General features: G+C 37.5%; 3 protein-coding genes across 3 annotated transcripts; 1 reads left to right on the top strand and 2 right to left on the bottom strand.

Moving 5' to 3' along the window:
- The first annotated feature begins 5,322 nt into the window (after window positions 1-5,322).
- EAF02_012093 (uncharacterized protein) lies at window positions 5,323-7,376 on the top strand. Its single transcript, XM_038908141.1, has 4 exons — window positions 5,323-5,539; window positions 5,594-6,777; window positions 6,828-6,923; window positions 6,971-7,376. The coding sequence occupies exons 2-4, from the start codon at window positions 5,916-5,918 to the stop codon at window positions 7,084-7,086; spliced, it is 1,074 nt and encodes a 357-aa protein (XP_038752042.1). The 5' UTR covers window positions 5,323-5,539; window positions 5,594-5,915; the 3' UTR covers window positions 7,087-7,376.
- Window positions 7,377-7,590: 214 nt separating this feature from the next.
- Window positions 7,591-10,268, bottom strand: EAF02_012092 (uncharacterized protein). Its single transcript, XM_038908140.1, has 6 exons — window positions 9,885-10,268; window positions 9,606-9,837; window positions 9,339-9,555; window positions 9,021-9,288; window positions 8,450-8,919; window positions 7,591-8,398 (listed from the first exon to the last, which is right to left on the bottom strand). Exons 1-6 carry the CDS (start codon window positions 10,087-10,089, stop codon window positions 8,168-8,170), a joined length of 1,623 nt encoding a protein of 540 aa, XP_038752041.1. The 5' UTR covers window positions 10,090-10,268; the 3' UTR covers window positions 7,591-8,167.
- Window positions 10,269-11,624: 1,356 nt separating this feature from the next.
- EAF02_012091 (uncharacterized protein) lies at window positions 11,625-12,509 on the bottom strand (the record flags this gene model as incomplete). The annotated part of the gene is made up of 2 exons (XM_038908139.1): window positions 11,625-12,283; window positions 12,341-12,509. 2 exons carry the CDS (start codon window positions 12,507-12,509, stop codon window positions 11,625-11,627), a joined length of 828 nt encoding a protein of 275 aa, XP_038752040.1.
- Between the last annotated feature and the right edge of the window lie 280 nt (window positions 12,510-12,789).

The raw sequence follows: 12,789 nt of genomic DNA, 5'->3' as shown, positions 1-12,789 counted from the left end.
AAGAGCCCTGTTGCTCGGTTAAATAAATAGTAATCCATTTTCATTTCTTTTTTTTATCATAAGGATCGAAGTCTATAACAAGTCTATTCATTCGGAAACTAAGCTCTACCTCAACAATAATCTGGATCAAATATTCCCTTCTAGAAACAGAAGCGGATTGTACCCGCAGAAAAGCGAATAACCCCTGGCATTGAAGTTAAATTACTAAATTCGGTTGCAACGATCACACTGTTCAAATAGTTTCTTATCTTAGCATGTCTAAATACCCTTAGGGAGGTCCAAAACAGACGTTAATTAATATAAATAAATAAATAAAAAATATTATAGGTATTTTGTATATCCATTATTACTAGTATAATCACTTTGCTAACTGCTAAAGCAAGCTCGATATTATGAGTGAAGATAGCTGTAAGATCAATACCAGCTCTTTTTAATAATACTCTATAATACTAAAGGCTGATAACATTATATCTCATAGCCATTCATATAATTTGATTAGTGATATACCTTTCTAATCCTTTTCCAATACATAATATTAATATAATCGGTCTTTATAATCTCAAGGACATTCTATCCTTCTTATCAATCTTGGGTAGTATAATTATTTCAATGAGTTTTTACTTATTAGAATAATAGCTAAGTCTAAAACAAACTACAAAAATCTTATATATTATACTCTTTATACTAAATCAATATATCTTAAGAAAGCAAATAGTTATCCAATCAATTCTAGGTAATATACTCCTGACTTCTATTATATATTTTTTCATTTCCTTTATAATAATTATTCTTTTCCATAATAAGATTATCTAGCAACCCTATTCCTATAGAAGATCGTACTATAGATTATCCAATACTTTGAAGTGATTGAATATCATTATAAAGAGTACTTTAGCTTTTTTTCTAATATTAATGATCTTCTGGTTATTGATCACTAGAGAAGAGGCCTTAAGGCTTACTTCTGGGGTTAGCTTGTACTAATTCATGATTTTGTATAATTCCTAATTATTCTATACATTATCCAAGCGTTTAGTCCAATAAGCTCATTTCGATACTTATACAATTTTTTGTAAATCCTATTGAATAGTTGTCATTTTATCAGCAATTCTAGTTCTCCTGACTTGTATATATATTCGGTATGCCTTCTTACACTTATCAATCTATTATGGAAATAATCAATAAAGTTTACAGCCTTTCTGCCCTATAATTACTACAAAGATGTTTAGTATACTTATAAGTCTAGCAATCAGTCTATTAATATCATAGATAAACCAAAGATTTGAATTCTAAAGGTTTACTAAGCGATTAGCTATTATACCTATTAAACAGGGTAAATCTGAATTGTATATTCGAATGTATATTTATTTGTATTTAGAGATTCCTTTATTCGAGATAGTAGTGACTTGAATAGTGTGATTGAAGCTACTGTGTAGATTGTTATCGATTATTGTTATAGTGATAGCTAGGTTGAAAAAGGTTAGGTTTAGAATATATCCCTTTGTATATATAGGGGCACCAGGAGTCCCGATATACTCTATTCTCTATTCAACAGTTTATTGTATAAGTATATCACCTTGATTAGCAATTGCTATTTCAGGTTCCCATAGATTATATTTAGCATTAAAGTTACCTCCAATAACCATACCAATCCCTAAAGCGATTTCTAGTTTAAGTATATATTCTATTATTAGCAAATCAAACAGGATACAATAAGTATTAAGAATTGAATACCTGTTAATATTGATTTAAAGTAGATTTCTATTTCCAATTTGCCTTATTTATCTAATCTTCAAATTGCCTTCTTTTCGTATATAGATAATCATTTATAGTCTATGCTTAGAACTATCAATTGCCCCCTAGATATCAATTGATTAATATCAATTATATACAATATGATTTTGGATTGCTAAGTTATTATATAGTCAGAGTTCTTGGATATAGATAATATCTATATCAGCTTTTCCAGCAACCTATAGAAGAATAATATGATTAAAGTATTCGCACCTTATATTCGTTTATACGATTGTAAGCCCCCTTCTCCCTATTGAGTTCGCACTAGTTATACAACTTATACAAAAGTGATAACAGCTTTATCAACATTTGACTCACTCCCTTTACTTATTTTAGGATCGGGAGATGAAAAGGCTTTTTCAGTTATAACTATTATATTATAGTTTATCCCTTTATTAGCATAACATAAAGGGTTATAATTTGGGATGTAAATCGAATTATTGAAGGGGCCTTTCCCTAATCGGATCTGTTTGAATAATCAGTTTACCAATTGCTATTCGTTTTTATAAACAGTAATACAAACTCTTGGTGCAGGAGGTCTGAGGATAATCATTTAAGACTATTTATTTAGTATTATAATAGACACTTTTCTCTTGTATATTTTCTAGGTTTCTTTTCAGCTAGTGATTCTGATTTCCTTTATTTATCGGTGTATAAGCCTAATCAGTTTTCTATTAACTAATTACAGTACCACTAAGCAGTTGTTATATACAAATCGGAAGGGTTCAAGGTATCTTGTATATTGAATATTATTTTGACATTCCTTATGGATCTTTTTGTTGATGTATTTAGCAATCAGTTTGCTATATTTAGAATAGTGTATCGGGCAATAGTATATATACAGATTGCAATATAGCTAGCACCCGTTAGAGTGCTATTGTAATTAGGAGTATTACGATTTATCAAAAGGCTTCAAGTATTCGCTAACATTAAATAATCGGAATGGTTTTATTGGCTTCCTAAAACTAATAATCCAATTGGTTTTTTCTGTAAAAGAATTCATCCTATACTTAGAGATTCTATATTGAATCAGATTCTCTTTTATTTGTATTTTGATTTCTTTTCGAATAATTATATTAAGAAATATTATAAGTATGTTTAATATATTATAAAAGATCTAAGATACAATATAGTTGTATTAGGTTTTCACAGTTTGAATGTTATTTATATTGAGTATAGTAATCAGCTTTATGCAATTATTGTTTTACAAAAGGTTTTTGTAATCCTTTAATATCTTATATTCCAGGGTTTACTCTATTTTATTATAATGAAGTGAAGGGATTAGTTCAAGTCTTAGCCTAGGAATTGCTTCTTTTATTTTCAATCATAATTTGAAAGGGTTATTAACAATCATTTATTATCTATTTCCTATTTTTATAAGGATTATATAATTGTTTCGCTTCTGTTATTCATACTCTTATAATATCTCTATTATCTTAAACACACTCACCTTAATACCCTTCGATACCTAAAGCGCTTTTCTAGCCTTGAATATATTAGTATAGGATTTAGTAGATCTCTCTGTAATTGCTCTTGTGATTGATGCAAAAGCCTTCTATGAAGATCCGGCTTGTTCTGTAGTTTTGATTATATTATCGATATATATAGATCTTAGTTTGTTAGCATAGCTCAATTCTATTTTGTTTAAGGTTTTAATATATATATCAATTACACTCGCGATTTTTAAGATTACTTATTACTTTTCATTCTCTTTATAGAATTGATCGGTTATTATTTTGTAAATAGATTATATATCATCATCTCCCCCCAGATTAGTTATTATTATGATCGTTATTATTGTTGTAGGAACAATCGGGTCGCGACCCGGCACACTCGGCGGCGCGACAGGACACTCATAACCACACATTAACGGTATCATGATAGGCCCCTTGGGCTATTTCTAGAATATATTATAATAAAGTGAATTGTGATAGATTGTCTTGTTATCAATCAATTGGTTCTGATTGAGTAGAAAGAGAAAAGTTTATGAGTGTTTTAAATTTGTATATAATTATTATACAAATTAAACAATCGATATTTTGAACCTTTAGCTCTCAATCCAGAATAGTTCTAAATATCTAAGAATTTCAGAATAAGCTTAAAACAATTTAAATTATCTATATATAAATTTTTATTAAATTATATTATATATTAATAGAGATATTAATAGGCCTAAAAAGTGATTTTTGGTGTGAAAGGGTGGCCCAAAACAGGGGTGGCCCGAAAGTAGAGTGCCCGACTTATTTTTTATAAATAGAACTCTTCTTATATTAGAATTTTTTTCTCAATAAGATTCTTTTTATTCTAATCATACTTTTTATATTAACATAATCTTTTTATATTAACATAATCTTTTTATAGTAAACTAATTCTTTTAAAAATTAATCTTATATCATTTTTATTAAAAAATTTATAACTTTTATTTCTTTTTATATTTTTTAATAAAGCTTATAAAGTATTTTAATGAAAAGTATTTATCTATATTTTATTTAATAAAATAATGAAACAAAATTAATCTAATAAATTAAAATATAATTTTATAATGTTCTGATTAGAAAAGTTAATAACTTTAAGTTTTTTTTACTTTTTTCTAATAAAAATTACAAAGCTTTTTTAATAAAGTATATGCAGCATGACCTAGGTCTGAATGAGAGATAAATTTATTAATAGTATTTAATCAAGCACTCAAACGTCTCTTATGATATTAATTAGAAAGTGGGGTACTTGACTTATTCAATTATAATACGATTTTGAAACCGTGATATAATAGCCGGCCTTTCCTGGAGCCAACTTTTATCTGGGAATCCTTATGTTGAATACAACTCGTAGTGCGTATAATAGACTCGAAAAAGCACGCTACGAACATTACAACGACATGATAACTTCATATACCTCTACTGTGCCTGTCCCCTGGCTGTGTAAAAAGTGTTAAATCTAGTATTGAAAACACAGTGAAAGTTATGTAATTCTAAAATTAGGGTGATGTTGCTCAATTATAGACCTGCGTTAATGGACCTCCCTCCTCTCATGCTGCGCCTGAGGTACGCCGGGTGTTGTGTCCGACACTCGAGAAAGCGATATCTAGGGTCCGAATTATTGAGTCTAGAAATGTTTTCCCGACCATTAGAATATAGATATCAGAGATGTTTGATCTTTACCCTCGTCCGGTTACAACTGTTCAGCTCCATTATGATATGTGGCGAGAGGGCCAGGCTCTTCATGGAAGTCCACAATTCACCACTTGCATATGCCAAGTTCCTTAATTAAGGTTAAATGCATGTTTCATCGAGCCGTAGTGGGCTTTGTGAGTTATCATAGTTGTTTAGTTGTACAAACATTTTATATACTGAGGTCTGGTGTCGATAGACCAATGCTTAATCTGACTGCCAAGACATTTCATTCGTCTTTTTGACAATTCATTCGGAACATGATTTCCTTGGCTATACTATGACCACTTTTTAAGACTACAAACTCACGCGCACCCCCAAGTTTACTATCTTTCGCCTTATCCCGACTCCAAGGCAAATTCGATTCCTCAAGAGCCAAAAAATCAAATTTTACGAAGCATTTGTGATCATGTTGATAAATACTACCCAGAAACTGTGGGAAGGGAACATTTAACCAACCTACAATGACTTGAAATTGGCCTCAGAGGAAAGTTTCGTCTGATTGGTCGAGTGTTGGCCTTGAATAGAAGAATGTTACGTCGGGGACAAATTTTCCGCTTCAGGTCCTATACGATAAAATGGTAAGCTGAAACCCCACTTATAATCACTCCTGCTTGAGAGCTGACGAGCCTTAGATTTTCGTAGAATCCGCTCGTAGTGCTCGAACTCCCACTACTGGTAGTTATTACCCCTGCTGTTCGATTTTATCTGTTCGTATGACAGTTACAACGTTGGATTCCAGCCAGATGAATAGTCGCTGCTACTCAATCGGGCCCCGCGGGGCTTTCTGGGCTGGGTTTGTACACTTCATGTCTTCTACATGGCAAAATATCTATAAATACGAGCCCAGCGATATTCTAACCTACTTCTCGGTATCTACTTCTCGGTATCTACTTCCATTCCTCAAAGATCGTCCTGGCGGTGTATAGTCAACCTGTGCTTTGAAGGGCCATAAATATGAAAGCTACTATCTACACAGGCGACAGGAAGGTGTCAGTCGAAGACCGTCCAAAACCAGTCATTTTGGAACCCACCGACGCTATCGTGAAGGTCTTACATACCACAATATGCGGGACAGACCTCCACATTCTCCAAGGTCACGTCCCGTCATGCACCCCAGGCCGCATTCTCGGTCATGAAGGAGTCGGAATTATTGAATCCCTCGGTGTCGCTGTTAGGAACTTCACCGTTGGCCAGAAGGTTCTCATTTCATGCATCACATCTTGCGGGACTTGTCATTACTGCCGTAGGAAGATGCCGTCTCAATGTGAATCCGGCGGTTGGATTCTTGGAAATACAATTGATGGCACACAGGCTGAGTATGTCCGCATTCCTCATGCCTTGTTCTCGCTACATGAGCTGCCAGAGAGCATCGACTTGAAAGTCGCTGTTACTCTATCAGATACTGTACCAACTTCTTATGAATGTGGTGTCCTGAATGGTGATATTCAACCTGGGTCGACTGTCGCGATCATAGGAACTGGCCCGATTGGATTGATGACCCTCCAAATGACGAGAAATCTGTTCGGTCCATCGATGACGGTAATGGTGGGAAGGGGTAATCCGAGGCTTGAGATGGCCAAGTCCATGGGCGCGGACCATACACTCAGTGTTCTTGACGGACAGGATGATGTGATTGCTTCTGCTCTAGCGGTGACCAAGGACCGAGGGTTCGATGTGGTTATCGAAGCCGTGGGTACCGTCGAATCTTTCGAGATTGCGCAAGCTCTGATAGGCGCTGGTGGGACTATCGCCAGCCTGGGTGTCTTTGGTGAATCGTGCGAGCTTCACCTGGAAAAGCTGTGGAATCGCAATATCTGTATTCTTATCTACCTCTCCTACCTTTATTACTACTGACTCTCTTGATAGGTTTAAGAACTCGACTCATTGATGCTGTTAGTACACCCGATTTGCTCAAGATGGTGGAGTTGGGTAGCATTGATCCTCATTTTCTGGTCTCACACAGTGCGTGTTATACTCTATTAATCCGGGTCCCACTAATTATTGTCCAGATTTCGCATTTGATGAAATCCACGACGCCTACAAGGCGTTTGAGTTATCTTCCAAATGTGGCGCCTTGAAGGTGATAATCACCATGCCCAGGCTTCTTACGAATGGTTCTTCATAGTTTCCTTTTTGATGCTCATTATCTTATTGTAAGAATGAACTCAATTACTTGCATGTTCCAGAATATCCATTAAGTAAATTACACTTCTCCCAGTCTAATGCATAAATACGAGTGTCAAAAATCATACGGAAAATTATTATAATGACCTAAACTTGGAAGATAATTTACTCTCATAGATTTTAGATTATATAATAGATTCTATATCAGAATCTATACTGAACGGAGGGTAGATTCTATAGGAAGGATGTACATTCTATCGGAAGACTGTAGATTCCAGTTATTTTAGAGTTGATTCTATAGGAAGAAGATAGGTTCTATAACATGAGAATAGATTCTAGTTATTTCAGATTAGATTCTATAAATATATTATTTCTTTTTCTTTAAAAATAAAGTTCATTTTCTTTTAGTAAATAGATTCTGTTATAGAATCTATAGGGCATGAGAGTAAGCCAAGTGTGATTTTTAGAGTATGAGAGTAATTTACTTTATATTGTGTGATTTTGAAATTTGAAAATTAATCTAAATTTAAATGTATAGAGGTGATGAGAAAATAAAGACTTTCTATAAAATTATTATTAATGCCGACTACGAGCAAAATCCCCTGAACAGTAGTTAGGGTTAATAATATGACTTTCTGAGTATTCAATTGTATTGTCTGTGTTTTACATCAAGTCCAAGCCTGGGGCTCCTTTCGATGTGTTTACGATCAGATCCCACGAAGACTCGTTCATGATCGTGCATAGGTAAGAGTGGCATGGGCTGCGTGTGAACAAAGTGATTTTGAACTATTGCTTGAGCCAGGTATGGAGTCCGAGATTGTTACGGTTGACCTAATTGAGAGGGTATTTTGAGCAGTAGATGTTTTCTGTATGCTAATTTTGGAAGTTATGGTTGAAAGTGTACGAGTCGAAAAATACAGTGGGTTCTTTATGAACAAATCCAACATAAACTCAAGGGCTTAAAATCTTTGGTCTGACATGATCTGGTTTGTCAAAGTCTGTTGAGGGATCGAAAGCTGACGGGAATCTGATGGCGAATTATCCACCGAGGATATCGGGTCGTTCGAGTTGAACCTAGGAAATTATGCGTAAATGAGGCCTTCTCCAAATGTACCCAGTCCTGCGGCAATTATATCTCGTCGACTTTGTCTGTAAAAGAAATCTGTAATCTTGTGTCGGTGGCCGATTTTTTGCATTGCTGACAGTAAATAGTTCAAATTTCTGAGACCTTGACCGAAAATTTGATCAGACTGCTGATCCTTGATCAAGACACTAGCTGCGACGTAGAGACAAAATCCTGTCCAGGAGTTCAGCTATCATCCAATTAGCGCTATCTAATGGCATAAAAATCAGGTTGATCTTACCAGATCTACATCCACGTTATCTATTTGACGCATAATATTAGTGATTTCCTCTGCAGCTGTAAGAGCGCGAACTTGGCTGTGTCGAACAATGTCTGAACTGATACCATGCTTCATTGCAGCAGCAACAGCCCCCTGATGTAACTTTATTGAAGAAGCGTGAATACTCATGTGAATAAAAACCGTGTTCATATCACCTGACCCGTGCGGAAGTCGTAAACTATCTGGTAGATAGAGAAATGTGTTCAACAAAGCGTTGTCGAGTCGTCGATGGCGCTTCCAAAATTCGCCGTTGTCGATGTCCTCGACGCACTCATTTGGGCTATTGATGTTTAGATGCTCACGATTGTGCTCATATAACTTGCTAGTCAACAAAAGTGCTGAAAATGGCGAGATTTGTCCAAGTCCACTGGGACTAAACGCCTGGGTGAATGGCTTAGTCTCTTCTGCTAGCCCGAACTCAAACGATAATTCTGACACAGGAAGATTTGTTGATATCTGAAGAGAAAGTTAGTTGGTTAATGCGATAAAATCATAATTCATACCTCATTCTCATTAATAGTAGTAGGCTAACCTGTCAGGACACTAGCCCATCGATCCCCATAAAACGCCGTCCAGAAAGTCCTTCGGCGTTCTTCAAGCTCTGTCCAATCTTGCGCTGGAGGCAACACTTGTTTAGCGTCTCCGCGTTCCACGTCGAGAGCATAAAGACCCAGCATTTGCACTAAACGCACAGCTCTTCCGACACTCATCCATGATTGAGAAAAACGCGCGTTCTTTGCCTCGAGCATTGCAATCAAGCACCAAGTTTGGGCATAATATACATTCACAAAGCCCTCGCCCTAGAAATTAATCAATACTACATCAGCATGCTCCACTATTGGTAACTAACCTTCATCTCTGATGCGTCTAGGTATCTTCGTGCACGTTTATAAAGGAGATCTTCGAAGCTCTTATACTTCTCTGACAATAATGCGGCACTCGCCCATATCGCGTACCTCAAACAGATTGGTGGCCGCGCAAGCGGTGCTCGAGTTAATGATCTATAATACCGATATTCATGAATCATAGGCATAGAAGGGTAGAATTTGGTGAAGAAGATATGATGTCTGTAAAGCTGTTAGCTACACGCAGGTCTACAAGACAATTAGGACCAAACAGTTCATCAATGAGCTCTTGTGGGGGCAAAGCTTCCTGCAAGCCTAGCTCGATCAATTCTTGCCCGGCAGAGCTCCCGAGCGGTGTCGAAGCTTCTTGTGATGAGAGCACTGTTACGTCTAGGTTGAATTCGAAAGACGAGTCTAGGCCAAGATCACCCGAGCCCGTCACCGTAGCAGGTACTGTCGGCGTATTTTCGTGCTCATCTGAAATGGCACCAGCCACAACACTTACTGCAGCTTGTCAATGAATTGCCTCTTGATGTGAACAATTAACGTACCCGGTCTTGGATCTTTCTCCCTCGTAGATTGACTCTTCCGCGCTATAGGTTTTTTGCGTTCTGGGTACTCGCATCTGTGTTGAAGCCTAGTGCAAGTATCACATTTTGGCTTTGCGCGATTGCATTTCAATTTACGTTGTCGACAAGATTGGCATGCAATTTCAGAAATCTCTAGGCTACCACCTGCAGCTGAAAAGGTTATCATATCTTTGTCTAGAGGAAAGTCTGACTTTCTAAATCTACTTTACGCGGCTGTTGTTGTCGAGAGGCCAACTAAGAGACGGAGGAACAATTGAATCAGATTTCGAGGGTGAATATCAATAAGTGATTAGGTCTGTAGTCAACACAATACTGGCCAGGAATTATGGTGTGCTGGGAATGAATTGCGTAGAAAAATTCAAACAATCTTTCTCGCGAGATCCAAGTGAACGTAAGGTTCATAGATCAAGGTCGGCTTATAAATGATTAGCAGAATTACAAATCTTTCAGGCGGTTTATAACGTGACTGATCATTTAACCTTATTGGGCCACTTGGTTTGACATGCAAGAAAATCGCTGTGCGCTAACCTTACATCTCCAAAACGGAAGATCTTGTATTATAGCTTCTTGGGCTGCATCTCAACCTTTGCCCTGTACAATGTATATGCTTTTTTTTAATTGAATTTTGTTATGCCGAGGTCTACCCGTTCTCCCCGTGATACCAAGTCATGATGTGAGTCAAAATCACTCCCTTGTTGTTATTTTTTTCCTTTTATGCGGTCACTTAAAACACAATCGATCAAGAATTACTCACTCCTAGTGAATTTCGAGGAAACATCGTTTATTAACGGATCGTAAGATTCGCACAATGTACCTTGACGATTAGTTCGCTCAGCCACACACGTGACTCACATTCTGCGCAGTGGAGTCGGGACCTCGAGTCATTATCTCTCCTCAGCCTCAGCTCAAAATTTTAAGGACAACCTTGGAACGTGGCCACGCTTCACTCGATGCTGCATACTTTCTGGCCGCCCGAGTACTAGTATTAACAAAGATGTCTGCGGAGGCTAGAAATACTGGCAAATGATTTTAACGGGCCCGAATTATAACAATGGAACTTTTTTTGGGCTGGCATTTCTCTTATTCAAGCCAAAAAAAAAAAATACCTTGTTCTTCAATAGCTAAGAAATTCGAGGCTCATCGTGAGGTGCTTTTAGATATTTCTCTTTTCCCACGAAGTCAGCCAAGATATGTGATGAAGGTGTGTCGAGAGGGGACCCTTTTACTGCTTTTTATGTGTGGGCAAAGCTTGTAACTTCTTTCGACAGGACTTATAGCCCAAGGTAGGAATTTAGGGCTCCAGAAGTAGAGTGTAGAAGATGTTATGGAAAGGATTCTTAAAATTAACTATGTGTAGCTCCGAGGCTGTCGAGGTTATTTACTAAATCTATGGAAACATTTGCCCATACTCTATCTTTATAACTCCTCTCTACAAGTTTTCTAAATCCCTTAAAGACTGAGAAAGTTGCAATTTGGCAGATTGAAGCGGCGACATCAGTAGCCAGTAGCGGCAGAGATAAATGGTAGGCAGATCGAAAACATAATTTTATTATTTTCTAATTATGGTTGTGAAGTAGCAATGGGCAAAGAAAACTACTATGACGATTCGGGAAACTCGCTGATAAAAAGTGACCTGACTCTAGATTGAGATATCTGTCTTGTCAAGGGGTGATACGATCCTGTGGCAGACTGAGAACAGAATTATGCTGATAGGGTGGAAAGCCAAGATTGGTAGTGGTCTCGAACGACGCTTTCTACCGGGCGATATACGAGGCCCAATTCTCGGACGCTTTTCTGGTTATTGACCTTGTACCCAATGCCAATGTTCGCGCATACCCATTTCCATGAGAGTCCCATGAAGGGACCGACAGCATACAGCATAACCTTGGGAAGATTCTTCTTGGGAAGTAAGCTAGGTTGTTTGTGTATCGGCCTAACTAGGTTTGCCTTGTCTAAGATGCTCAAGCTGTGATCACCAGCAATTATATATCTTCCGTTCGCATTGGGAGTCTCCCCTGCCTTCACGTGTGCCTCTGCAACATCTCGTACATCCGCAATGGGATATTGAAGCTCAGGTGCACCCATCTTGTTCTCACCACGGTATATATTCTCGATCATGAATAAGGATCCAGACGCTGACTCGGGTGATAGAGACGGTCCAAGGACGAGTCCAGGGTTTATAACGACCATGTCCCAGCGGTTTTGCGCTTTCTGCATCTTCCAGGCCTCACGCTCGGCAATCATTTTCGAGTAACTGTATGGATTCTCGGCGGCGGTGCTTGTGACATTCCAGTATGTTTCAGCAAGGGTCGAGTCTTTCATCTCTAGCACATCTGCACTATCACCGTAGATTGCTGCAACTTCGAGGAGTCAAATGTCAGCTAAAACACGGTTTCGAGCAGGGAGAAAATCCTTACTGGATGATGTGAGAACGACACGCTTGACAGTTTGGGTCTCATTGACGGACTGAAGGACGTTCTTGGTGCCTTGCAGAGCAGGTTCGATGCAGTCTTTCATCCCGTCCTTGATTAGCTGTGGGACGAGGAACGGCAAAGCTATGTGGTATACTATATCGCAGCCTGTCATGGCGTCCTTAAAAGAGCCATTTGTCAGAAGATCGGCTTCGAACAAAACTAGTTGTCCCGGATACTTGTTTTGCAAATCTAAAAGCGGCTTTAGCTTTTGACTGTTCTTCAGGCTGCGGACAGTAGTATGAACCAAATGGCCACGCTCAAGAAGTATCTTGATGGTATAGAGACTAATGAAGCCCGTCTCACTAGTAAGTCGGTTACTCTACTTTCGGGCCACCCCTGTTTTGAGCCACTTTTCGATTACTTTTTATATCAAAAATGAAATTTCTAACTTT

The sequence above is a fragment of the Botrytis sinoallii genome (genome assembly GCF_014898435.1).
Source record: "Botrytis sinoallii strain Bc 23 chromosome Unknown BSIN_040, whole genome shotgun sequence".
In the NCBI taxonomy this organism is placed as follows: domain Eukaryota; kingdom Fungi; phylum Ascomycota; class Leotiomycetes; order Helotiales; family Sclerotiniaceae; genus Botrytis; species Botrytis sinoallii.
Note: the sequence above shows the minus strand (reverse complement) of the source record. Positions and strands in the feature narration are given on the sequence as shown.